The sequence below is a fragment of the Nannospalax galili genome, unplaced genomic scaffold (assembly GCF_000622305.1).
Source record: "Nannospalax galili isolate Female #2095 unplaced genomic scaffold, S.galili_v1.0 scaffold875, whole genome shotgun sequence".
NCBI classification, from domain to species: Eukaryota; Metazoa; Chordata; class Mammalia; order Rodentia; family Spalacidae; genus Nannospalax; species Nannospalax galili.
In genome coordinates, this window is record NW_008337059.1 from 2,590,738 (window position 1) to 2,612,863 (window position 22,126).

The window sequence follows — 22,126 nt, forward strand, 5'->3', positions numbered from 1 at the left end:
GTCGATTTTTTTTTTCTGAGTCTGTGTTACTTCACTTAGTATAACAGTTTCTAGTTTCATTTACCTACAAATTTCATGATTTCATCTTTCTTTACTGCTGAGTATAACTCCATCGTATAAATGAACCACATTTTCATTATCCACTCGTCAACTGAGGGACACTTAGGTTGCTTCTATCTCTTAGCTATTGTGAAGATATGTAGACCTGGCTGGACTCAAACTCTAGGCACGCCTCTCGCTTGTTGGTACCTACAAATTTCATGATTTCATCTTTCTTTACTGCTGAGTATAACTCCATCGTATAAATGAACCACATTTTCATTATCCACTCGTCAACTGAGGGACACTTAGGTTGCTTCTATCTCTTAGCTATTGTGAAGATATGTAGACCTGGCTGGACTCAAACTCTAGGCACGCCTCTCGCTTGTTGGGATTACAGGCATGCACGCCAGGCTGACAACACTTCGAAGATAACACAGAATGTCCCTTTGCTTTGCTTTGTTATTGCACAGGAACTCTCGCTCTCGAAGGCCATGAGCCAGCGGCACTGGAGCAGCACACACACAACTCCCAATACCAGAACTCCTGCCCCAGCCTGTCATCTTAGACCGGAAGCAAGAGGAAACACAAAACCGGATGTTGATCTCTTCTGCCCTGGTAACGGACTCCATCCCGGAAGTGACATCAGAGGAAGGGCCGGTGAAGCCGGCTGCGGACCCACGTGGGTTCTGTGCGCTCTTCTTCGTGGCTGGAATCGCATCTGCTGAGCGAGTTCGAGCTTGGGCGCTTTGAGTCCACATGGGTCGTTCCGGGAAGTTGCCCTCCGGGGTCTCGGCTAAGCTGAAGCGGTGGAAGAAAGGCCACAGCAGCGACAGCAACCCCGCCACCTGCCGCCACCGCCAGGCCGCCCGCAGCCGCTTCTTCAGCCGCCCGTCAGGTGGGGGTCGGTGGCGTGGCACTGTTAGCCCTGGGGCTCACTGTAAAGGCCCGCCCCTTCGCCTGACAGGCGGGAGAGTGGGTACCCTAGACTTGTACCCGGGCTCGGGGTGGGATGCAGGGGGTGGCCCTTTAGATTTGTGTGGATGGTGCTAGGGATCGAACCCAGGGCCTTGCGCCCTCCTGGCGAGCACCCTCTCAGGGAGCCACACTCCAACCCTTGGGAGGCTCTTTACAGCAGCTGTCATCTTCCTGTATGTCCCGGGCTTTGGTGTCGCCGTGCCATTGGTCCAGGGAAAGAGTGTGTGTCTGGGGTGTGTGTGTGTGTGTGTGTGTTGGGGGTTGTTTTTTCTTGGTTTTGTTGAGTTGCAAGCATACAGGGGGCTGTGCAGACAGGCTGGGTTCAGAATCCAACCGCTGCGATTCGGTTTGTTTCTTTGGGATTCTGTGCTTTCAGCCAAAAGAAAGTTTGATAGAAGTGGGCCGTTACCTTGTAACTCCTGTTCTCAGGAAAGAGCGACCTGACAGTCGATGCTGTGAAGTTGCATAATGAGCTGCAGTCTGGGTCCCTGAGCCTGGGCAAAAGCCAAGCCCCTGAGACGGCCATGGACGAAGACCCGGAGGCAGCTCTCACTGAGAAGTCCTCAGGCACATTCCTTAGTGGCCTGTCTGATTGCACAAACGTCACCTTCAGCAAAGTACAGCGTTTCTGGGAGTCCAACTCAGCTGCCCACAAGGAGGTAGGGGATTGGCTTGGGGTGTGGAACAGTAGGTGGAGCCAAATTCCTGAGTTTTATTTTCTTCCACCCCTGGTGACAAGCAGCTGGTATTTCTGGATGATGTGTCATCTCTCCTACCCCTGTGTCCCTTTACATAGGTACCCTCCTTGAGCAGATAACACCTTTTTTTTAAAAAAAAAACATTACATTTTGTGTGTGTTAGGGGAACACGCATGTGCCATACCACATATACGGAGATTAGAGGACAGTTTGTGGGAGTTGGTTCTCTCCTACCTCTCCTACATTGTAGGCCCCAGGGATAGAACTCAGATCATCAGGTTTGGTGGCAAGCATCTTTGCAGGCTGAACCATCTTTGTTTTTTGGTTTTATTTTTGGTCTTTTTGAGACAGGGTCTCCCTGTAGTCCTAGCTGGCCTGGAACTTACTATGTAGACCAGGCTGGCCTTGAACTCACAGAGATCCACCTGCCTCTGCCTCCTAAGTGCTGGGACTAAAGGCATGTGCCACTATGCCCAGCTAAGCTGAACCATCTTACCTACCCCAGATTCTACTTTTAGTTTGAGACAAGATCTCACTCTGTAGTCTTGGCCTGGAACTCACTAAGATCCGCCTGCCTTTGTCTCTCAAGTGCTGGGATTAAAGGAGTGTTCCACCATGCTGGAAGAGGTTTTTTTTTTTTTTTTTTTTTTTTAAGAAATGGAGCCTTGCTATGTTGCCTTTGGTTGACCCCAAACTTCTAAGCCCATACAATTCTCCTGCCTCAGTATCTCAAGTAGTCGGGACTGTTGGTGTGGGCAGTCTGGCTCAAAGAAATTTTTTTTGTTCTACCCAGGCTAGGGGTGAGAGAGAGAGAGGCTATCCAGGCTAGGGATGAGAGAGAGGGTGCCCAGGCTAGGGGTGAGAGAGAGGCTACTCAGGCTAGGGATGAGAGAGAGGCTACCCAGGCTAGGGATGAGAGGCTACTCGGGCTAGGGATGAGAGGCTACCCGGGCTAGGGATGAGAGGCTACCCAGGCTAGGGGTGAGAGGCTACCCAGGCTAGGGATGAGAGGCTACCCAGGCTAGGGGTGAGAGGCTACCCAGGCTAGGGATGAGAGGCTACCCAGGCTAGGGGTGAGAGGCTACCCAGGCTAGGGGTGAGAGGCTACCCAGGCTAGGGGTGAGAGAGAGGCTACCCAGACCAGGAATGAGAGGCTACCCAGGCCAGGGGTGAGAGGCTACCCAGGCTAGGGGTAAGAGAGAGGCTACCCAGGCTAGGGGTTAGAGGCTACTCAGGGTAGGGGTGAGAGAAAGGCTACCCAGGCTACCCAGGTGAGGGGTGGGTTTAAGATATTTCACAGGTACTTCTTCCTCTTGTGCAGATCTGTGCTGTTCTGGCTGCTGTCACTGAGGTGATTCGCTCCCAGGGAGGCAAGGAGACGGAGACTGAGTACTTTGCTGCTCTAGTAAGTAGTTGTGATGTGGAGGTGGGTGTTCAGAGCAGCAGGTTAGTCAGGCTGCAGAGAGAAAATCATACCCCTGGCCTGTGGGGCAACCTCCACAGGTTGAGAGTGCTTTTGCTATTCTCTGCTGGCTTGGTAAGGCTGGTGGAATTTGCTACCCCACTCTTGTAAGGTGAAAGTCTGCTGCGTTGTGAAGATGAGTTAGAGCTGGGTGACCCTCTAGAAAAAAATATTTCCAAAGTGAATCTGGGGGTCTCCAAGACCTTTTAGTGGCAAGGTAGAACAGATTTATTTCCATAATAGTAAAACATCATTTATTGCTTTTATTCTCATGAATGTGCCATGGAGTTTTCTAGGAGTTACCTAATAGCTGAGGGCAATTTGGTGTGTGTGGGGGTATGTTTGTGTGCAACGGGATCTTACTATGTTAACCCAGGCTGACCTTGAACTCACAGCAGTGTTCTTGCCCTAGCCTCCCTAGCGCTGGGATCACAGGTATGCACTATCATGCCTGGCATGGTTTTTGCTTTCTTTTGCACGGTTGGATGTGGAACTCAGGGCTTTGTATATGGTAGGAGAGCACTGTACCGCTCAGTTACATCCCTAACCCACAAGATGAAATACTCTGTTTTTTGTTTTATTTTTGAGACAGGGTCTCCCTGAAGCCACAAGTGGCCTGGATCTCACTATGTAGACCAAGCTGACCTCTCTCTCACAGAGATCCTCTTGCCTCCTCCTCCAAAGCACTGGGATTAAAGGTGTGTGCCACCAAGCCTGGACAAGATGAAATATTCTTCCTATTTGATAAGAAGAGATGGAGTCATTAAAGGTTACTAGGCCAAAGTCAGTGACAGAGCTGGGATTTGAACCTCAGACACTATGAAGAGGATTCTTGGTCATAACTGTGTGCATAGCATGTGGCTCTCTCTTGCCACTTCTGCTTTCCTGCTTGTACAGTGTGGAACTTACCTAGTCATACCTCTTACTCTGGCCCTCAGATGACAACAGTGGAAGCAGTGGAGTCCCCAGAGTCTCTGGCTGCTGTTGCTTACCTACTGAACCTTGTCCTGAAGCGGTGAGTTCACCTGGCTTGAATCCCAGGACTCTGTGTATGTGTGAAGTTTTTTTTTTCTTTTATTTATTTATTTTATGTGCATGTGTGTAAGTGCACCCATGTCATGCATTGCCCATGGAGAACAGAGGAGGGCATTGCATCCCCTGGAACTGGAGTTACAGATGATTGTAAGCCGCCATGTGGGTGCTGGGATTTGAACCTGGGTTTTCTGCAAGAACAGTTAGTGCTCCTAACTACTGAGCCATCTCTCTAGTCCTTGCTGCTTTTATTTTATTTTATTTTATTATTTTTTGAGACAAGGTCTCCCTGTAGACCAGGCTGGCCTTGAACTCACAGAGATCCACCTGCCTCTGCCTCCCAAGTGCTGGGATTAAAGCCATGCTCTTTCGCACCCAGCTTGCTTTTTGTTTTTTGAGGCAGGGTCTCACTATATAGGCTGACCTGGATCTCGCTATATAGATCAGACTGGCCTCCAAACTCAAATGGGTATGTGTCACCACACCCAGCAAGACACTCAGTTTTTCAAATTTTAGAGATATCTATCTATCATCTATCTATCTATCTATCTATCTATCTATCTATCTATCTATCTATCATCTATCTATTATCTATCTATCAATCAGTCAATCATCAATCAATCAATCAATCAATCAATCATTTATCTAATCTATTTATTTTTGAGATAGGGTCTCCCTGTAGCCCCAGCTGGCCTAGAACTCACTATGTAGACCAGGCTGGCCTCAGACTCACAGAGATCCACTTGCCTCTGCCTCCTGAATGCTGGGATTAAAGTCATGCGCCACCATGCCCAGCTAATAATTTCAATTAAATAAAAAGATACTTCAGGGGGCTGGAGAGATGGCTCAGCGGTTAAGAGTACTGACTGCTCTTGTAGAGGACCCCAGTTTGATTCCCAGCACCCACATGGTGGCTGCAAACCGTCCTTTCCTCCAGTTCCAGGGGAATCTGAAGCTCTCTTCTGACCTCTGTGGCACTGCACAGCACGGGTGCATTCACAGACATGTAGGCAGTACACTCATATACATAAAACAAAAATAATATAAAATAAAAATATTTTAAAAAAAGATACTTCAGATACAGGCACACACCTGTAATCCCAATATTTGGGAAGTAAAGATAAGATCAGGAATTCAAGATCATCTTTGACTAGTTAGTGTTTTGAAGCCAACCTGAGCTACACAAAACCTTGTCTCAAAAATACAAAAGGGCTGGAGTTATGGCTCAGCAGTTAAGAGCATGTACTGTGCTTGCAGAAGACCCAAGTTCAGTTCTGGACCCATAGCGAGTGGTTCACAATCACCTGTCGCTCTACCTTTGGGATCCACTGCCTCTGGTCTTCTTGGAGTCCTGCACTCACCTGCACATATCCATACCCAGACATGTGCACATACACAGAATTAAAAATAAAATCTTAAAAAGGAAAGAAAGAAAAAGAAAAAAACATCCAGGATATTTGAGTGTCAGCTGGTATTCTGCTTCAGGCTCTGGTAGTGGGTTGGGCTGAGTGTTAGAGTCTGGAGAAGGGCTGCCCCGAGGCAATGAGTGGGGAAGGGGCAATGGCTGGATCATTGCCACTTTGGTGAATGATGCGCTGTCTCCTAGGGAGGGGAGAGGAGACAGTGTGAGCTTATGTGTGCACCCCCCTTGTGGATAGTAGACAGTGGCTGGTGGGGAAGATGAGAGAATCCAGAGCTCAGGTGTCATGGAAATCACTATAAGCTGAGTATCAGAAAGCTGAGCTCCTGTGCTAAATTGTGATTTACTAAGTGGTTGGGCCAGCAGTGCTTTTCCCTCAACACAAGGCCTGCCTCAGATGCTCTTCCTAGGCCCCTGGAGTGACCCTCTCTGTTTTCTCCACAGCGTGCCTAGCCCTGTGCTCATTAAGAAGTTCTCTGACACCTCCAAAGCCTTCATGGACATCATGTCTGCCCAGGCGAGCAGTGGCTCAACTTCTGCCCTCCGATGGGTCAGTGTCTGCATCTTCCTGAACTCAGTGGATGTGGTTAAGAATGGGCCCCCTTTCCTGGGAGTGCTTTAAGGTGCTCTGTGGGGCCTCATGGGGGCTTTTTTATGGTTGCACTTTTCCTTCCAGGCTGGTAGAGCTGAGGGACTTTTGAACATTTTTCTTTAAGGTCCTTTCTTGCCTGGCCATCCTTCTTCGGAAGCAAGACCTGGAGTCATGGGGCTACCCTGTAACTCTTCAAGTGTACCACGGGCTGCTGAGCTTCACCGTGCATGTCAAGCCCAAGGTGAGACTGCTTGGTTGCCCTATTGGGAGCCAACATGTCTGAGCCAGGTTGGGGAGGTAGCCTTGAGTCCTATTTTGTTGTCATTATTGTTTGTGATTATATGTGTGTGTGCACACGCATACACGTGTGCACAAAGCACATGCTCACACATGCATATAGAAGTATCCTGCTCTATCACTCTTGGCCTTATTCCTTTATTTTTAGTCTCTCTCTGAACCTGGAGCTAGACTGGTGGCCAGTAAGCCATAGTGATCCTCCTGTCTGTGCCCCCTCCCCTATGGCACTGCGACTAAAAGTGGGTTATAACCCATGCCTGACTTTTTACACAGGTTCTGAGGATTTGAACTCAGGTCCTCAGGCTTGCATAGCAACTCTGACCTGCTGTGCCATCTCCCCAGGCCCAAGTCCTGAGTTTTTGGTCCCTGCCTTTTGAGGCCTTATCCATTTAAATTGAGGAGGTGAGAGGCAGGCCCTTCTGCGGTAGGAGAGTTGACTATCTGGTGTTTCTGAGTCTCTGCAGCCTCCTTGATCAATGACCTGTTGACACATCAGTCTCTCAACTTATCTCTACCCTGGCAGGGATGTGGCAGCCTTGGTGGGGATTTGGAGTCACACAGACTTGAGTTGGGGATTCTTTTTTATTATTGTTGCTGTAGTATTGAGAGTTAAATCTAGGCCTTTGCACATACTGGGCAAGTACTCTAAACTATATTCCCAGCCCTCTCCTTTTTTAAAAAAAAATTTTATTTTGAGTCAGGGACTTACTAAGCTATCCAAGTTGGCTTTGAACTCATTCTGTAGTCCAGGCAGGCCTTGAATTTTTACCCTCCTCCCTTAGTCTCCTGAGCAGCTAGGGTTACAAGCTTGCACCAGCAGGCCCCACTCTGATGGGGAATCTCAGTTCCCCATGTTGTATCACCTGGTCAAGTTACTTGATGTCTCTAAGCCTGGGCTTCCTAACTGTAAAATAGGGATAATTCCAGTCTTGTAGGGTTATTTGGAGTCTCGGTGTTCCTCATGCCCGGCACAGTGCCTGGTTTATAGCAGATGCTCATCTGGTGGTTCTATGTTGCTTCTCAGAAAGTTAGAACCGGGAGCATATAATAATTCCTGTCATGATGTGAAGTGCTATTAGCCCAGTGATTTAGTCAGTTTCCTGTTGCTGTGATAAAACACCATGATCAAAAGCAACTTATGGAAGAAAGAGTTTATTTTTGCTAATGGTTCCAGAGGGAACGAGTCCATGGCAGAGAGGTGTGGGAGGCATGGCAGCAAGTGGCAGGCAAGGCATGGTGGCAGGAGCAGAAAGCTGAGAGCTTAAATTTTCAGTTACTAACCTGAGGTGGGGCACCGTTATGAGTTCTCCAAGCCCTCCCCCAGTGTATACTTTTTCCCACAAGGCTATACTTAACATTCCATAACCTCCCCAAATAGTGCCAGCAAATGGGGACCAAGAATTCAAATATTTGAGCCCATGAAGACATTTCTCATTGACTTCCACACCCAGGGGGTCTCCTGCCTCATTCCCTGTGATTCATGTGATTTCTGTTGCAATGTCACTTTACTGGAGTAGCACTTTCTGACTACCTTATAAAAAGTAGCACTCTTGTTTTATCTACAAAGTATCTTTTTTTGAGACAGTCTCCCTGTAGCCCCAACTGGCCTGGAACTCACTGTGTAGACCAGGATGGCCTCTAACTCATAGAGATCCATCTGCCTCTGCCTCCTGAGTGCTGGGATCAAAGGAATGTGCCACCACGCCTGGCTACAAAGTATCTTTTATCTTCTGGTTTATGTTTGTCATTTTTTTGCCTCAGTCAAGGGTGAGTTTCAGCTGTTCATTGCCACTTCCTTAGTGCTTGGAGCAGTGCCTGGCTTGGTGGTACTCAGCATTGCTGGGTGATTAAATGACTTCAACCCTGTCTGAAGATGAAGGCTCAGCTGCTCAGAGATTAAGTAGCTGGGCTTGCTCAGAACTGTGTGGCCAGTTGGAGAGTTTGGGATTCTGTACTTGGGACAGTCTTGCCATAGCAGTGCGTATGCATTTCCATCAAGCTGCTGGTTGTTCCACCACCAAGATGCTGATCTGGCCTTGTCCCTGCTTCTTGCCCTTCAGATTCGGAAGGCTGCTCAGCATGGAGTATGCTCGGTTCTCAAGGGCAGTGATTTCATGTTTGGTGAAAAGGCCCCTGCCCATCATCCTGCTGCTGTCTCTACTGCCAAATTCTGCATCCAAGAGATTGAGAAGTCTGGAGGTGGGGAAGTCAGGCCCAGAGTTGGCTTTAAACTCCTTCAGTAGGGGCAGTGCAGGATTAGTAATAAAATTCTCTTTGTCTGCCAGGCGCCAGTGAGGCCACCACCACACTGCACATGCTGACACTGCTGAAGGACATGCTGCCCTGCTTCCCAGAAGGCCTGGTGAAGAGCTGCAGTGAGACTCTGCTTCGGGTCATGACCTTGAGCCATGTGGTGAGCTCAGGACACAGGATGGAGTGGGCTGTGGTAGTAGGAAGCTCACTGAGTAGGCAAAAAGCAGGACCTGGTGCCAGGCATGTGCCTCTAATCTCTGCTTAATTAGGAGGTTGAGGCAGAGGGATTGCTTTAGCCCAGGAATTTGAGCAACATGCTGACACCTAGTTTGAAAACAAAGTAGGCTCCGGATTGTCCCTGCCCCGACCCTACTCTTGTATTAAAACCAGAGATAGCACATCATCCATGGTGTCAGCATGGACCTGGTCATCTTGGGTTCATTTGGAAGCTTCAGATTTCATGTCAGGGCAGACTGGCAAGGGTGAGTAGGGCTGCTAAAATGTTGCCTCCCACTCTCCCTCCAAGTCTTCACCTAAAAAAACAACCTTTATCTGTGGGGGTAGGGGGTTGCATACCTGCCAAAGTGTCGTGTGTGTGTGTGTGTGTGTGTGTGTGTGTGTGTGTGTGTGTGCGTGTGTGTGTGTTTAGGTTAGAGAATATCTTGTAGAAGTCAGATCTCTCCTCTGCCATATGGGTCCTGAGACTTAAACTCAGACTGTCAGACTTAATGACAAGCCCCTTTACCAGATAAACCATGTGACACCCCCCCCCCCTTTTTGAGAATTGAACATAAGGCCTCAGGCATGTAGGTAAGCACTCTACCACTAAACTATCCCCAGCCCTTTTTTATTATTGTGTATGTACATGATATATGGTGTGTATGTATGGAGATGTTAGTATACCAAAGATGTCAGAGGACAACTTTGAAAGTTGATTCTCCTCTTACATCTTTTTTCTAAATGTGTATGATGTATTGCCTGCATCTGTGTAAGTACACCAGTGTCATGCAGTGTTCCCAGAGGTCAGAAGAAGTCATCAGATCCTCTGGAACTGGAGTTACCGGCAGTTGTTAGACACCATATGGGTGCTGGGAATTGAACCTAGGTCCTCTGCAAGAGCGGCCAGTGCTCTTAACTTCTGAGCCATCTCTCCAGCCCCTTTTTTCTTTCATCTTCTCATGGGTTCTGAGGTTTGAACTCAGGTCATCATCAGGCTTGAATGGCAAGCACTTTACCTGCTGAGCCCTAATTTTTGTTTTCTAATGGGATTGAACACAGGGCCTTTGTGTATGCTAGGCAAGGGCCTAACACTGAGCTATATTGCAGTCCTTAAATCATTTGAAGTCTTTCAGTGACTGCCATGTAAGTGACAGTTCTTAGAGTGTCTGTGTGGGGACATGCCTGAGGCCTAGGGGACTTGTGGGCTTCCTTTGCTCCTGTGTTGGTATATGAGGTTGTGAGCTCCAGGGAAGCTGTGGACTCTGTGGTTCCCTTCTAAGCCTGTGTGTCTCTTCCAGCTTATGACAGCCTGTGCCATGCAGGTCTTCCATAGCCTCTTCCATGCCAAGCCCAGCCCCAGCACCCTGTCAGCAGAGCTCAACGCACAGATCATCACGGTGAGCCCCAATGGTAGAGGGGGCACTGCAGGGCAGATCTCTGGGAGGCCTTGCCACCTTACCATAACAATAGGATTGATGGGCTGGGCATCCCAGTGGAGTAGAGAGGCTTGCAGACAGGAGAAAGCTCACTGAAGTTGCCATGGGAGTTGGGTGCTGACTCTTTCCTGATGTAGTTAACTTCAAAAATGATTTCTGCTTGGTCTTGTGTGCACAGATACCTTGAGCAGGTCTTTTTTTCTTCTTTATTTTATTTTATTTTTTTTGACAGCGTCTCACTATTGTAGTCCTGGCTGGCCTGAAACTCACAGAGATCTGCCTCTTCTGAGATTAAAGGCGTGCACCACAACACTTGGCTTGAGCAGGGCTTTGAACCACAGTTAACTATCTATTGGTGGCCTTTTGAAGGGAGACATGAGCCAAATTGTTCGTAAAATGTATTGAATTGTATTTCCTCAGAGAAGGGCTCTGGCTTCTGTTGATGTATAGGAGGGTGTGATCCCCCTCACTCTTACTCCTTGAGCCAGTGCTCCCACAACATTCGACCCAGAAGGGCTTCATGGAGCAAGGAAGGGCAGGCTGGCTGGATATTCTGGTGTCAAGTGGATAGGAAGGGGTCATCGTCATTGGGGCTGCTGCTGACTGAAGCTAAGTCACTTGCTTATTCCTCTCTCTCTAGGCCTTGTATGACTACATTCCCAGTGAGAATGACTTGCAACCCCTGCTGGCCTGGCTTAAAGTCATGGAGAAAGCCCACATCAACCTGGTCAGGTAGGGATGGGGTGGAAGGCATCCACAACCTCCCTCCAAGCTGCCTATTCTGCATACAGATAGAAGGATCATGATTCCGAAACTAGGGAGTCCATTCTGCTCCAGGGCCTGGTGTTCCTGTGTAGAGTGTACGAGGACCAGCTCTTATGTTAGAGAGACAAGCGGAAGAGTGGCATGGCCATTCTGTCCAGTCCAGTTCCTTTCCCACCAGAATGTCTTATCAGCTCACTGTGAACACCAAGGCACACTGAGGACAGTGCTCTGGGCTAGGGTTGAGTTTTATCCTGATTCTTCCCATGGTTTGTGCCCTTAGTTTCTTGATCAGGAGGATATCATTCCCTTTCTGTAGAGGTCAGGCCACAACTTGTGGGAGCCAGTTCACTCCTTCTGTCCTGTGAGACCCAGGGATTGAACTCAGGTCAACAGACTCAGGTCAACAGCACTTGGGAGCAGAGGCAGGTGGATCTTTGTGAGTTTGAGATCAGCCTGGTCTGCATAGCCAGTTCCAGTCCCACTAGGGGCTACAGGGAAACCCTGTCTCAAAAAAAAAAAAAAAAAAATTATTGGGACTGGAGAGATAGCTCAGTAGCTAACAGACTGACTGTTCTTGTAGAATGCCCAGGTTTGGAATCCCAGCACCCACATGGGGCTAACACAGGAGATCTAACGCTTTCTCTCCTCCGTGGGCACTTCATGACACGGGTGTACTTATACACATGCAGGCATAGCACTCATACACATAAAATAAAAAGAAATAATTTTTTAAAAATGTGTGAGTTCGTGGCCAGCCTGGTCCTCATAGTGAGTTCTGGGACAGCTGGGGCTACACGGAGACCCTGTCTCAAAATGACCAAAAAAAACCCAAAAGATTTATTTTTTTATTATGATTTTTGGACAGTGTCTCCCTGTAGCCCCAGCTGGCCTGGAACTCACTATGTAGACCAGGCTGGCTTTGGTCTTACAGAAATCTCCTACCTCTGCCTCCTGAGTGCTAGGATTAAAGATATGTACCACTATGCCAAGCTGATTTATTTATTTTTATTTTATGTGTATGGGTGTTTTGTCTGCATGTATGTAAGTAAGTGCACCACATGTGTGCAATGCCTATGGAGGTCAGAAGAGGGTATTATGGACATATGGCTACAGTACATTAGCTGCTATGTGGGTGTTGGTACCAGTGTTCTTAGTTACTGAGCCATGTCTCTAGCCTATTTAGTTTTTTTGAGACAAGGTCTCGTGTAACTCAGGCTGCCATTGAACTCTTTTTTCTTTGTTGTTTTGAGACAGGGTCTCATTATGTAGCCCCTGCTGGCCTGGAACTCACAATGTAGAGTAGGCTAGCCTTGAACTCACAAAGATCCACCTGCTTCTGCCTCCTGAATCCTGGGATTAAAGGCATGCATTGCCATCCCTGCCTGTGGACTTGAACTTTTTTTTTTGTCTTTTTGAGACTGGGTCTCTCTGTAGCCCCAGCTGGCCTGGAACTCACTATGTAGACCAGGCTGGCCTCGAACTCACAGAGATCAGCCTGCCTCTGCCTCCCAAATGCTGGGATTAAAGGGATGTGCCACCATGCCTGGCTCGGGCTTGAACGATACTTTACTTCAGCTTCATAACTGCTGGGATTATAGATGTGACCCATCATGCCTCATTCTGGTATGATATTTATTTATTTTCATTTTTAAATTTTGTATGTGTATGTACATGTTTGTGTGTGGGAATGGGCATGAGCATGCCACAATAGCTTGTGGAGCTCAGAGGAATACCTCAGGGTCACTCTTCACCTTCCCCCCGTGTTTGAGACACAGTCTCTTATTGTGTGGTGTGAAGTATGCCAGGCTGACTAGCCTTGAAAGTTTCCAGGGATTCTCCTGTCTCTGCCTCCCATCTTGCTGTAGGATTGCTAGAATCACTACCGTGCTCACCTTTACATGAGTTCAGTTCTGTGGATTCAAACTCAAATTCTTAGTCTTGCATAGCAAGTGCTTTACCCACTGAATCATCTCCCCAGTCCAGGAATAATTTTTTTTGTAAATTTTATTTTATTTACTATTTTATTACTTTTTTACTTTTATGTGTCTGAGTGTATTGCCTGCATGTATATAAATGCACCCATGTTATGTAGTGCCTGCCTGCGGAGGTCAGGAGAGGCCATTTAATTCCTCTGGAACTGGAGTTACAAACAGTTGTTAGCTACCATGTGGGTGCTGGGAATTGAACCTGGGTCCTCTGCAAGAACAGCCAGTGCTCTTAACTGCTGAGCCATCACTCCAGCTCTGTAATATTTATTTATTTTGTTTGTATATTGGTGTGCACATGCCATGGTATGCATGCAGAAGTTAGAGAACAACTTTTAGAAGTTAGTTTTCTGATCTTGTGGGCTCTGGGGATCAAATTCAGGTCTTCAAGCTTGGCAGCAAATGTATCCATTGTGCCATCTCACAGATCACCAAGTGTGATAATTTTTTATGTACTTTGGGATCAGATTGCGAGGGTGTGAATCCCTTCTTGCCACATCCACTAAGTGGCCTTGGCCAAGTTACTTGACTTCGGTGTCTGTTTCCCCATCTACAGATTGGGAATAGGAGTTAATCTTATTAGTTGTTGCAAGGTTGGAGTGAAATCTCTAATGTTATATCAGTGGTTGGAATATGGTGTTATCTAAATGTTAGCAGTATTATTGTTTTGTGTGTCTGTATATACATTTAAAACTCTTGGAAGAGTATTTAAGAAAACTCAACTTTTGAGACTGGAGAGATGTCTTAGCAGTTAGGAGCATTGGCTGCTCTTGCAAAGGACCTGGGTTTGGTTCCCAGCACCCACATGGGAGCTAACAACTGTTCTTAATTCCAGTTCCAGGGGATCTGATGTCCTCTTCTGACCTCTGTTGGCATTGCATGCATAGGTTCACTTACATACATGCAGGCAAAACAGTCATGTAAAATAAAAAGAAATTTAAAAAAAAAGAAACTCAAATTTGGGTTTGTTCTGGGAAAGGCAAGTCCTCATTCTGTATCCTGCCTGAAGGCAGTTTGAATTTTTCACCCCATGTATTATGACTTAGATGACAGTCCTCTTTGGAATGGCCTGCCAGGAGGGCCCTGAGGAGCCCAGCAGGTCAGTGGATATTTCCACCTGGGCTTCTAAGGGTTGAACCCTGGTGGCCCCAGGTCTCTGAGGTTCAGGGCCAGGCATCACAGAAACCTTTTGTCTTGACAGATTGCAGTGGGACCTGGGGCTCGGCCATCTTGCTCGATTTTTTGGAATTGCAATGACTTGTCTCCTCTCCCCTCATTTGCAAGTGGTAACAGCTGCTACCCAGAGTCTCAAGGTACTCCAGCCCCCTAACCAAGCTTCAGCTGGGAAGTAGAGAGCTCAGGGCGTTCTGCCTACTGCCCTGTCTCCCAGGCCACTGTGGATACCCAGCATGGTTCTGGAGGAGTTAGAAACTTCTGAAAGCAGCTACTTGGGAGGGGCAAGTGGAACTCTGGGGCTGCCTGGGTTCAGATAGCCTGGGGCTTCTCTTCACAGGAGATCCTGAAGGAGTGTGTAGCTCCACACATTGCCGACATTGGCTCTGTGACCTCCTCGGCCTCAGGTCCTCCGCAGTATATCGCCAAGATGTTCAGGTGAGAATATGGTATCTACATTAGGAAGGCACAAGGGGCGCCTTGTTAGAAGTTCTGTATGATGACCAGTGTTCCACTTACCACTTACTCTGGGCTGTATACCTAGTACCAGGTGCTTTGTGGAATTTCAGGGTGGGTGCCAAACCTCTGCCGGAGCAGTCCTGCCAATTGAAGCATGCCTTATTTCTGAGGCACTTAGAATGGGAGGGGTACCAGAGTGTGGGACAGAAACATGTGACTCATGGATTCCTGCCTCAGAGCTCCTGAACCCTGGAGCTGGGTTTGAGTTCAGCTTTATTCCTTACAAGTCCTGCCTCTCTACACCTCAGGGTCCTCAGGTAGCACTTACATACATGCAGGCAAAGCACCAGGCATGTTATTAGGCATTCAGTAAACAGAAACTGCTAACAACTGCTAGGAGACTGTTACTGACTCCTTCTTACAGATGCAAAAGAGAGGTTATCCAGCCCATGACAGGCTAACTCTAGAATCTACTCTTATATGCCAGGCTGCCCTCAGCACTGTGAGGAGCCATTCACAGACATGTCCACAGAGCACCAAATGATACTAGGAAAGGGGCTAGGGTTCTTGGCCTTGTCTGTTCAGCCCCATGGTGTGGTGCTCTGGTGACTTCTTTGTCGGGGCAGAGGCCTGTTCCTGTATGTCCAGGATGAGGTTTTGGGAAGTCTGAAGGGGTCAGACTACCCGTCTCATCCATTCTTGCCTACACACTGCTCCTTGTCAACCCTTTCTGCCTAAAATCTTCAGGGCTTAGACATTGTGGGGAGCCTAGAGGTCCTCCCCTCTATTTAGGCCACCTGTTCCTACCCATTCTCCCTCCTCAGGTCAGATGGAAAAAGCTTGAGACAGTGGAAGTCCATGAGTCAGAGAGTTCAGTGCAGGACTGGGAGAGAGAGACTGGCAGGTTTTTTAATGTCTTTGAGCCTCAGTTTCCTCATTTGAAGATGGACCAATTACTACCTCGTGGTTTCTTTTCAAGCAGTAGGAGTTTATAAATTAAACTCCCCATGGACATTTTCTGAATATTAGCTCTCTACTCTGTCTTTCTCAGGACCCTCCTTTATGTGGGGTCTATGACTTACGGTGTCAGCCAGTTATTTCCTGAGGTGGTGCGATTGTGTCTCTGACTGTGCTGCTCCTTGGCAGGGCAGTGGAGGAGGGCCTGACGTACAAATTCCATGCGGCCTGGAGCTCTGTGCTGCAGCTGCTGTGTATCTTCTTTGAGGTGTGTGGAAAGCAAGCCCATCCTGTGATGAAGAAGGTGAGTTGGGGACTGCTAGGACCAGGGAAGAGTTAGCACTTGGGTCCTGAGACTGAGGACTCCTGGCGGGGGAAGAACATGTATGTGCTCTATCCCACCCCAGCCTTGACAGTGCCCAGTTCTGGACCCCCAGGAAAGTAACCGACCAGTGTGGGAAGACCAAGAACAGGGTGGGTGGTAACCCTTGCACCTGCTCACTAATGATGCTAAAGTTGATTTAGAAACTTGGGGAGCCCTGGCTTTTTTAAAAAATATTTTATTTATTATTTTTATTTTATGAGTATGAGTGTATCCTCTGCATGTATGTGGGTGCACCTTTGTCGTGCAGTGCTGCGGAGGTCAGAAGAGGGCTTCGGATTCCCCTGGAACTGGAGTTAAGGACGGTTTATAGCTGCCATGTGGGTGCTGGGAATTGAATCTGGGTCCTCTGCAAGAGCAGACAGTGCTCTTAACCACTGAGCCATCTCCCCAGCCCCGAGCCCTGGCTTTTTTAATGTTTAGTTCTCTAACTTCTAATGTGTGAGTATAGTGTTAACTTTTTAAAAAGTATATGTGTTTAGTTATTCATTTGTTTGGTTTTTTTTGAGACAGGGTGTTGCTATGTAACACTGACTGACCTGCATCTTGCTATATAGATCAGGTTAGCTTTGAACTCACTTCGAGATCCACTTGTCTCTGCCTCCCCAGTGCTAGGATTAAAGGCGGGTGTCATCTGACCTGTTTGTTTGTTTTGTTTTTTTAAATACTTTTATTTATTTTTTATGTATGAATGTATTGCCTGCATGTATGTAAGTGCACCCATGTTGTGCAATCCCTGCTGAGGTCAGAAGACAGTGTGGGATCCCCTGGAACTGGAGTTATGGATGGTTGTTAGCTTCCATGTGAGTGCTAGGAACTGAACCTGGGTCCTTTGCAAGAGCTGTCAGTGCTCTTAACCACTGAGCCATCTCTCCAGCCCCCTGTTTTTTATTTATTTTTATTTTTATTTTTTTCTTTTTGAGACAGGGTCTCCCTGTAGCCCCAGCTGTCCTGGAACTCACTATGTAGACCAGGCTGGCCTTGAGCACACAGAGATCCGCCTGCCTCTGCCTCCCAAGTGCTGTGATTAAAGGCGTGCGCCACCATGCCTGGCTTTTTTTATTTTTAAAGATTCGTTTTTTACTTTACATGTATGAGTGTTTTGCCTGCATGTGTACTGTGTGAGAGCCTGATCCCTGCAGAGGCCAGAAAAAAGCATGGGATCCCCTGGAACTGGAAACCAAACCCAGTCCTCTGCAAGAGCAGTGTTCTTGCAGCCAGTGCCGAGCATCTCTCCAGCCCCCAGTGTTGATGTTTTAAATAGCCTTAGGTCTTGGGGTTCCTTCAGACCAGGTTAAAATGTCTGAGGCCTGAGAATCCTGAGCAGACTCCTTGGCAGCAGGTGCTGCATCAGCTCCTGACCTCATGGGGCCTTTCTCATTGGTTCCTCCCACTGCTGACTGGGTAACAGGAGCCACCCTGGGGAGGAGGCTCTCCCTCTAGAGTCCTGGCTAGGGCCTTTATTGGTTAGGGCTGGCAAACATGGCTTCCTACAGAAGACCATACAGGACTATGGAGAAGTGAGGCTGGTTAGGACCAGGGAAACTGGCGGGTGCTGTTCTGCCTACTCAGTGCAAGCTCATTTGCTTGTGATTGCCTGTAGGCCAGTATTGGAATCTATATTTGTATGCGCAATTTCCTAGTTGTTCACATGTTAAATAAAACAGAACTTTTAAAAGAAGTCCTGGGTCTTGGAGAAGGATTAGACATACCATTGAGTCATTTGGGTCATCAGTGTGTGTCACCTGAGCCCAGAATCTTGGCCTTATCCTTTTCAAGCCTGGCCTGGTCTAGACCACAGACGGATACCTGTTCCAAAGATGTATCTGTAGTGAGGTCAAAGACAGGAACATTTTGCTGGTTTAGCTTCTGTCCCCTAGTCAGCAGACGAACTACTGGTTTTTGTTTTTGCTTTTTGTGATGCTGGAGATTGATCCCAGGCCTTGCACATGATAGGGAAGTACTCTGCCTTTGTGTCACACCAGGTTCTGCAATCATGTTTCTCTTTGTATTCTCTCATGTTCCAGTGCCTCCAGTCCCTGTGTGACCTGCGTCTTTCCCCTCACTTCCCCCATACAGCAGCCCTTGACCGGGCTGTGGGAGCCGCAGTGACCAGCATGGGACCAGAGGTGGTGCTACAGGCTGTGCCTTTGGAAATTGATGGCTCTGAGTAAGTGTCTGGTTGGCCTTTAGGAGCCCAGGAGACTCAGGCAGCTTGTTCTCTCTGAGGAAGAGTATCCACTAAATTTTCTATGGAGTACCTTCAGGCTTTCATCTCTTCCTCATTGAGTCTTTTCTCCCAGAGAGACTCTGGATTTCCCACGGAGCTGGCTGCTGCCTGTCATCCGGGACCACGTCCAGGAAACGAGACTTGGTTTCTTCACTACTTACTTCTTGCCCCTGGCCACTATTCTCAAGAGCAGAGGTACAGAACCCTTGACTATGTGCAACCTGAGGTCTTCCATCATTCAGGAACCCAAGCTGAAGGGGTCAGAAAGGGGTCAGAAAGGCTGAGTCCAACATACCTTGTGTCCATACATTTAGCAGCTTTTCTCTGCCAAGCAGGGAGCCATCCAGTGAGGGTTCCCCCCTGTGGTGCCTCCATCCTCTGGATCTTATTTTTCTCTCTGGGATCAAAAGAATTTTGCTCCTTTGTTATGGGAGCCTTTAACTAGATTCTATTTTTTTTTTCATATTTATTATTTTTCTCTCTCTCTCTTTTTTTTTTGGTCTTTTTGAAGCAGGTTCTCCCTGTAAGCCCCATCTGTCCTGGAACTCACTATGTAGACCAGGCTATCCTTGAACTCAGAGATCCGCCTGCCTTTGCCTCCCAAGTGCTGGGATTAAAGGCATGAACCACCACGCCCAGCTATTATTTTTCATTTTATATGTATGTATGTATTGCCTGCATATAGGTAAGTGCACCCGTGTCGTGCAGTGTCCATGGAGGACAGACAGAAAAGTCTGTTGGATCCCCAGGAACTGGAGATACAGACAGTTTTTTTTTTCTTTTCTTTAAATATTTATTATTTTTTTGTGTATGAGTGTATTGCCTGCATGTATGTGAGTGCACCCGTGTTGTGCAATGCCACAGAGGTCAGTAGAGGGCTTCGGACTCCCCTGGGACTGGAGTTAAGGACTGTTCATAGCCACCATGTGGGTGCTGGGAACCTGGGTCCTTTGCAAGAGCAGTCAGTGCTCTTAACCGCTGAGCTATCTCTCCAGCCCCAATACAGACAGTTCTTAGCTGCCATGTGGGTGCTGAGATTCAAATCTGGGTCTTCTGCAAGAACAGCGGTGTTCTTAACTGCTGAGCCATCTCTCCAGCCCTTTAACTAGATTCTTAGAAATTTATATATGCCGGGCATGCCTTTAATTCCAGCACTCAGGAGGCAGAGGCAGGAGGATATCTGTGAGTTCGAGGCCAGCTTGGTCTACATAGTGAATTCTAGGCCAGCTGGAGCTACAGGGAGACCCTGTCTCTTGGGGACACACAACTCAGAATTTCTGTTGGAAGGGCAACACACTGAACAATTATTACGAATGATTTCAGCATCACTATTTTATCAAATTTTCTAAGCAATCACCTTACCCATGACTAACAACTGGACATAGAGCAAATGTCTTAATAGGGATATAAATATGGCAAGACCAGACAGGAGGTAGGTGGAGCAATCCAGAAGACAAAATTGTACCCAAAGTTGTGCTCAGGGATACTGCCTCTACAAACTGTTTCCTTAAAAAAAATGTTTTATTATTTTTAATTTTTGTGTGTGAGTGTATTGCCTGCAAGTATGTAAGTGCACCCGTGTCATGCAATGCCTGCAGAGGTCAGAACTGGAGTTATGGATGGTTATTGGCTGTTATGTGGGTGCTGGGAATTGAGCCCAGGTCCTCTGCAAGAGCAAACCAGTGCTCTTAACTGCTAAACCCATTAGCTGGCCCTTTGTGTTTCCAGGTTCTGCATCACAGATTCAGTCAACTATGGACAGAATGTATTCAGGGAAAATACATATGTACTGGATATATACAGACTTTTTTTTGTCATTGATCCCTAACAATTATGATATAGCAACCCTTCACAGGGTATTTTTGCTGTTAGGCACAATAAGTCATCTAGAGCTGATTTAAAGGATGGGGATGTACATAGGTTGTACTACCAGCCTTGCCTACTCTGTGAACCCCAGGTTACTGAGATACCATGTCTCTAAAAACAAAGTGGAGAGATCCTACATCTGAGGCTGACCTCTGGCCTCCACATGCACCTGCACACACACAATAAACTTTAAATTTCTTTTTTTTTTTTTGTCATTTGAGACAGGTCTGGATTCACTATGGAGACCAGGCTGGCCTGGAACTCACAGAGATCCATCTGCCTCTGCCTCCTGAGTACTAGGATTAAAGGTGTGCACCACCACACCTGAATAACTTAAAAAAATTTTTTTTCATTTTAATGTGTATGAGTGTATTGCTTGCATGTACGTAGGTGCATCTGTGTCATGCAGTGCCTTCAGAGGTCAGAAGAAGGCATCAGATCCCCTGGGACTAGAGTAATGGATGGTTGTTAGTCACCAGGTGGGTGCTAGGAATCGAACCTGGGTCCTCTGCAAGATCAGCCAGTGCTCTTAACCACTGAGCCATCTCTCCAGCCCCAAATGAATGTTTTTTTTTTTTTTTTTTTAAAAAGAATATACACTGCCAGGTGTAGTGGCACATGTCTTTAATTCCAGCACACAGAAAGCAGAGGCAGGCGGATCTCTGTGTGTTCAAGTCCAGCCTGGTCTACATAGCGAGTTCCAAGCCAGCTGGGGCTACAGGGAGACCCTGTCTGAAAAAAACCCCCCAAAAGTTATTCTAATATCTGAAGAACCACTGAAATGGGAGTCAGTAACATTACCTGTAAGCACTGCAGGTATTAGTTGATTATTTGGTTAGTTATTTCAGATAGGATCTCATGTAGCCTTTAACTTGATATGTAATTGAAGATGACCTTGAATTCCTGCTTCTCCTGCCTCAGCCTCCTTCTGAGTGCTGGGATCATAGGTGTCATCCGTCACACCCAGCTTCATAGATTTTTTTTTTTTTTTTTTTTTTTTTTTTTTTTTGTATTTTTGAGACAGGATCTCCCTGTCTCCCTATAGCCCCAGCTGGCCTGGAACTTGCTTTGTAGACCAGTCTGGCCTTGAACTTACAGAGATCCACCTACCTCTGCCTTTCATAGATATGTTTTGGGTTTTTTTTAGTTTTTTTGAGACAGGGTCTCCCTGTAGTCCCAGCTGTCCTGGAACTCACTATGTAGACCAGACTGGCCTTGAACTCATAGAGATCTGCCTGCCTCTGCCTCCCGAGTGCTGGGATTAAAGACATGTGCCACTACACCTGGCAGTGTATATTCTTTTTTTTAAAAAAAAAAAAAACATTCATTTGGGGCTGGAGAGATGGCTCAGTGGTTAAGAGCACTAGCTGATGTTTAGAATAATTAAGTGTCACTATTTAATTTATGGGGGGGGGTTACCCATATTCCTATCCTCATTGTAGGGCTTTTGATTTTGATAAAATTAGGCCAGTTGAGCAAGAAGGTACCCAGGGTCACATCATGTCTTTGTTGTACCCTCCAGCAATGGCACTGGGCCAGTCAGGCAGCACCGTGGAGTCCAAGATCTATGATACACTCCAATGGCAGGTGAGAGTCAGCTTGGGTGGGACAAGGGAAGGAGAGTGCAGAAGCACGAGTCACTGGTGACTCTCTACTGTCCAACTCCTCCTCCCCAGATCTGGACCCTTTTGCCCGGGTTCTGCACAAAGCCCACGGATGTGGCTGCCTCCTTCAAAGGTTTGGCACGGACACTGGGCACAGCCATCAATGAGCGTCCAGACCTGAGGGTCACTGTGTGCCAGGCCCTACGTACCCTTATCACCAAGGGCTGTGAGGCAGGTAAGTGTGGGAGCTAGTGAGAAAATGACCTGGGGTGCTGGCTT

At 47.4% G+C, this 22,126-nt stretch overlaps 1 protein-coding gene across 1 annotated transcript in view; it reads left to right on the top strand.

Moving 5' to 3' along the window:
• The first annotated feature begins 662 nt into the window (after positions 1-662).
• Rrp12 (ribosomal RNA processing 12 homolog) overlaps positions 663-22,126 on the top strand; it is a 35,355-nt gene continuing 13,891 nt past the window's right edge. The window contains exons 1-17 of the mRNA XM_008831985.3: positions 663-937; positions 1,447-1,676; positions 3,037-3,120; positions 4,116-4,192; positions 6,074-6,179; positions 6,346-6,462; positions 8,579-8,717; positions 8,804-8,931; positions 10,289-10,387; positions 11,067-11,158; positions 14,378-14,489; positions 14,690-14,787; positions 15,955-16,069; positions 18,175-18,317; positions 18,451-18,572; positions 21,766-21,830; positions 21,920-22,082. Of these exons, the coding sequence (XP_008830207.1) occupies positions 799-937; positions 1,447-1,676; positions 3,037-3,120; positions 4,116-4,192; positions 6,074-6,179; positions 6,346-6,462; positions 8,579-8,717; positions 8,804-8,931; positions 10,289-10,387; positions 11,067-11,158; positions 14,378-14,489; positions 14,690-14,787; positions 15,955-16,069; positions 18,175-18,317; positions 18,451-18,572; positions 21,766-21,830; positions 21,920-22,082 (2,029 nt within the window). The 5' untranslated portion in view covers positions 663-798. The remainder of the gene's footprint in view (positions 938-1,446; positions 1,677-3,036; positions 3,121-4,115; positions 4,193-6,073; positions 6,180-6,345; positions 6,463-8,578; positions 8,718-8,803; positions 8,932-10,288; positions 10,388-11,066; positions 11,159-14,377; positions 14,490-14,689; positions 14,788-15,954; positions 16,070-18,174; positions 18,318-18,450; positions 18,573-21,765; positions 21,831-21,919; positions 22,083-22,126) is intronic.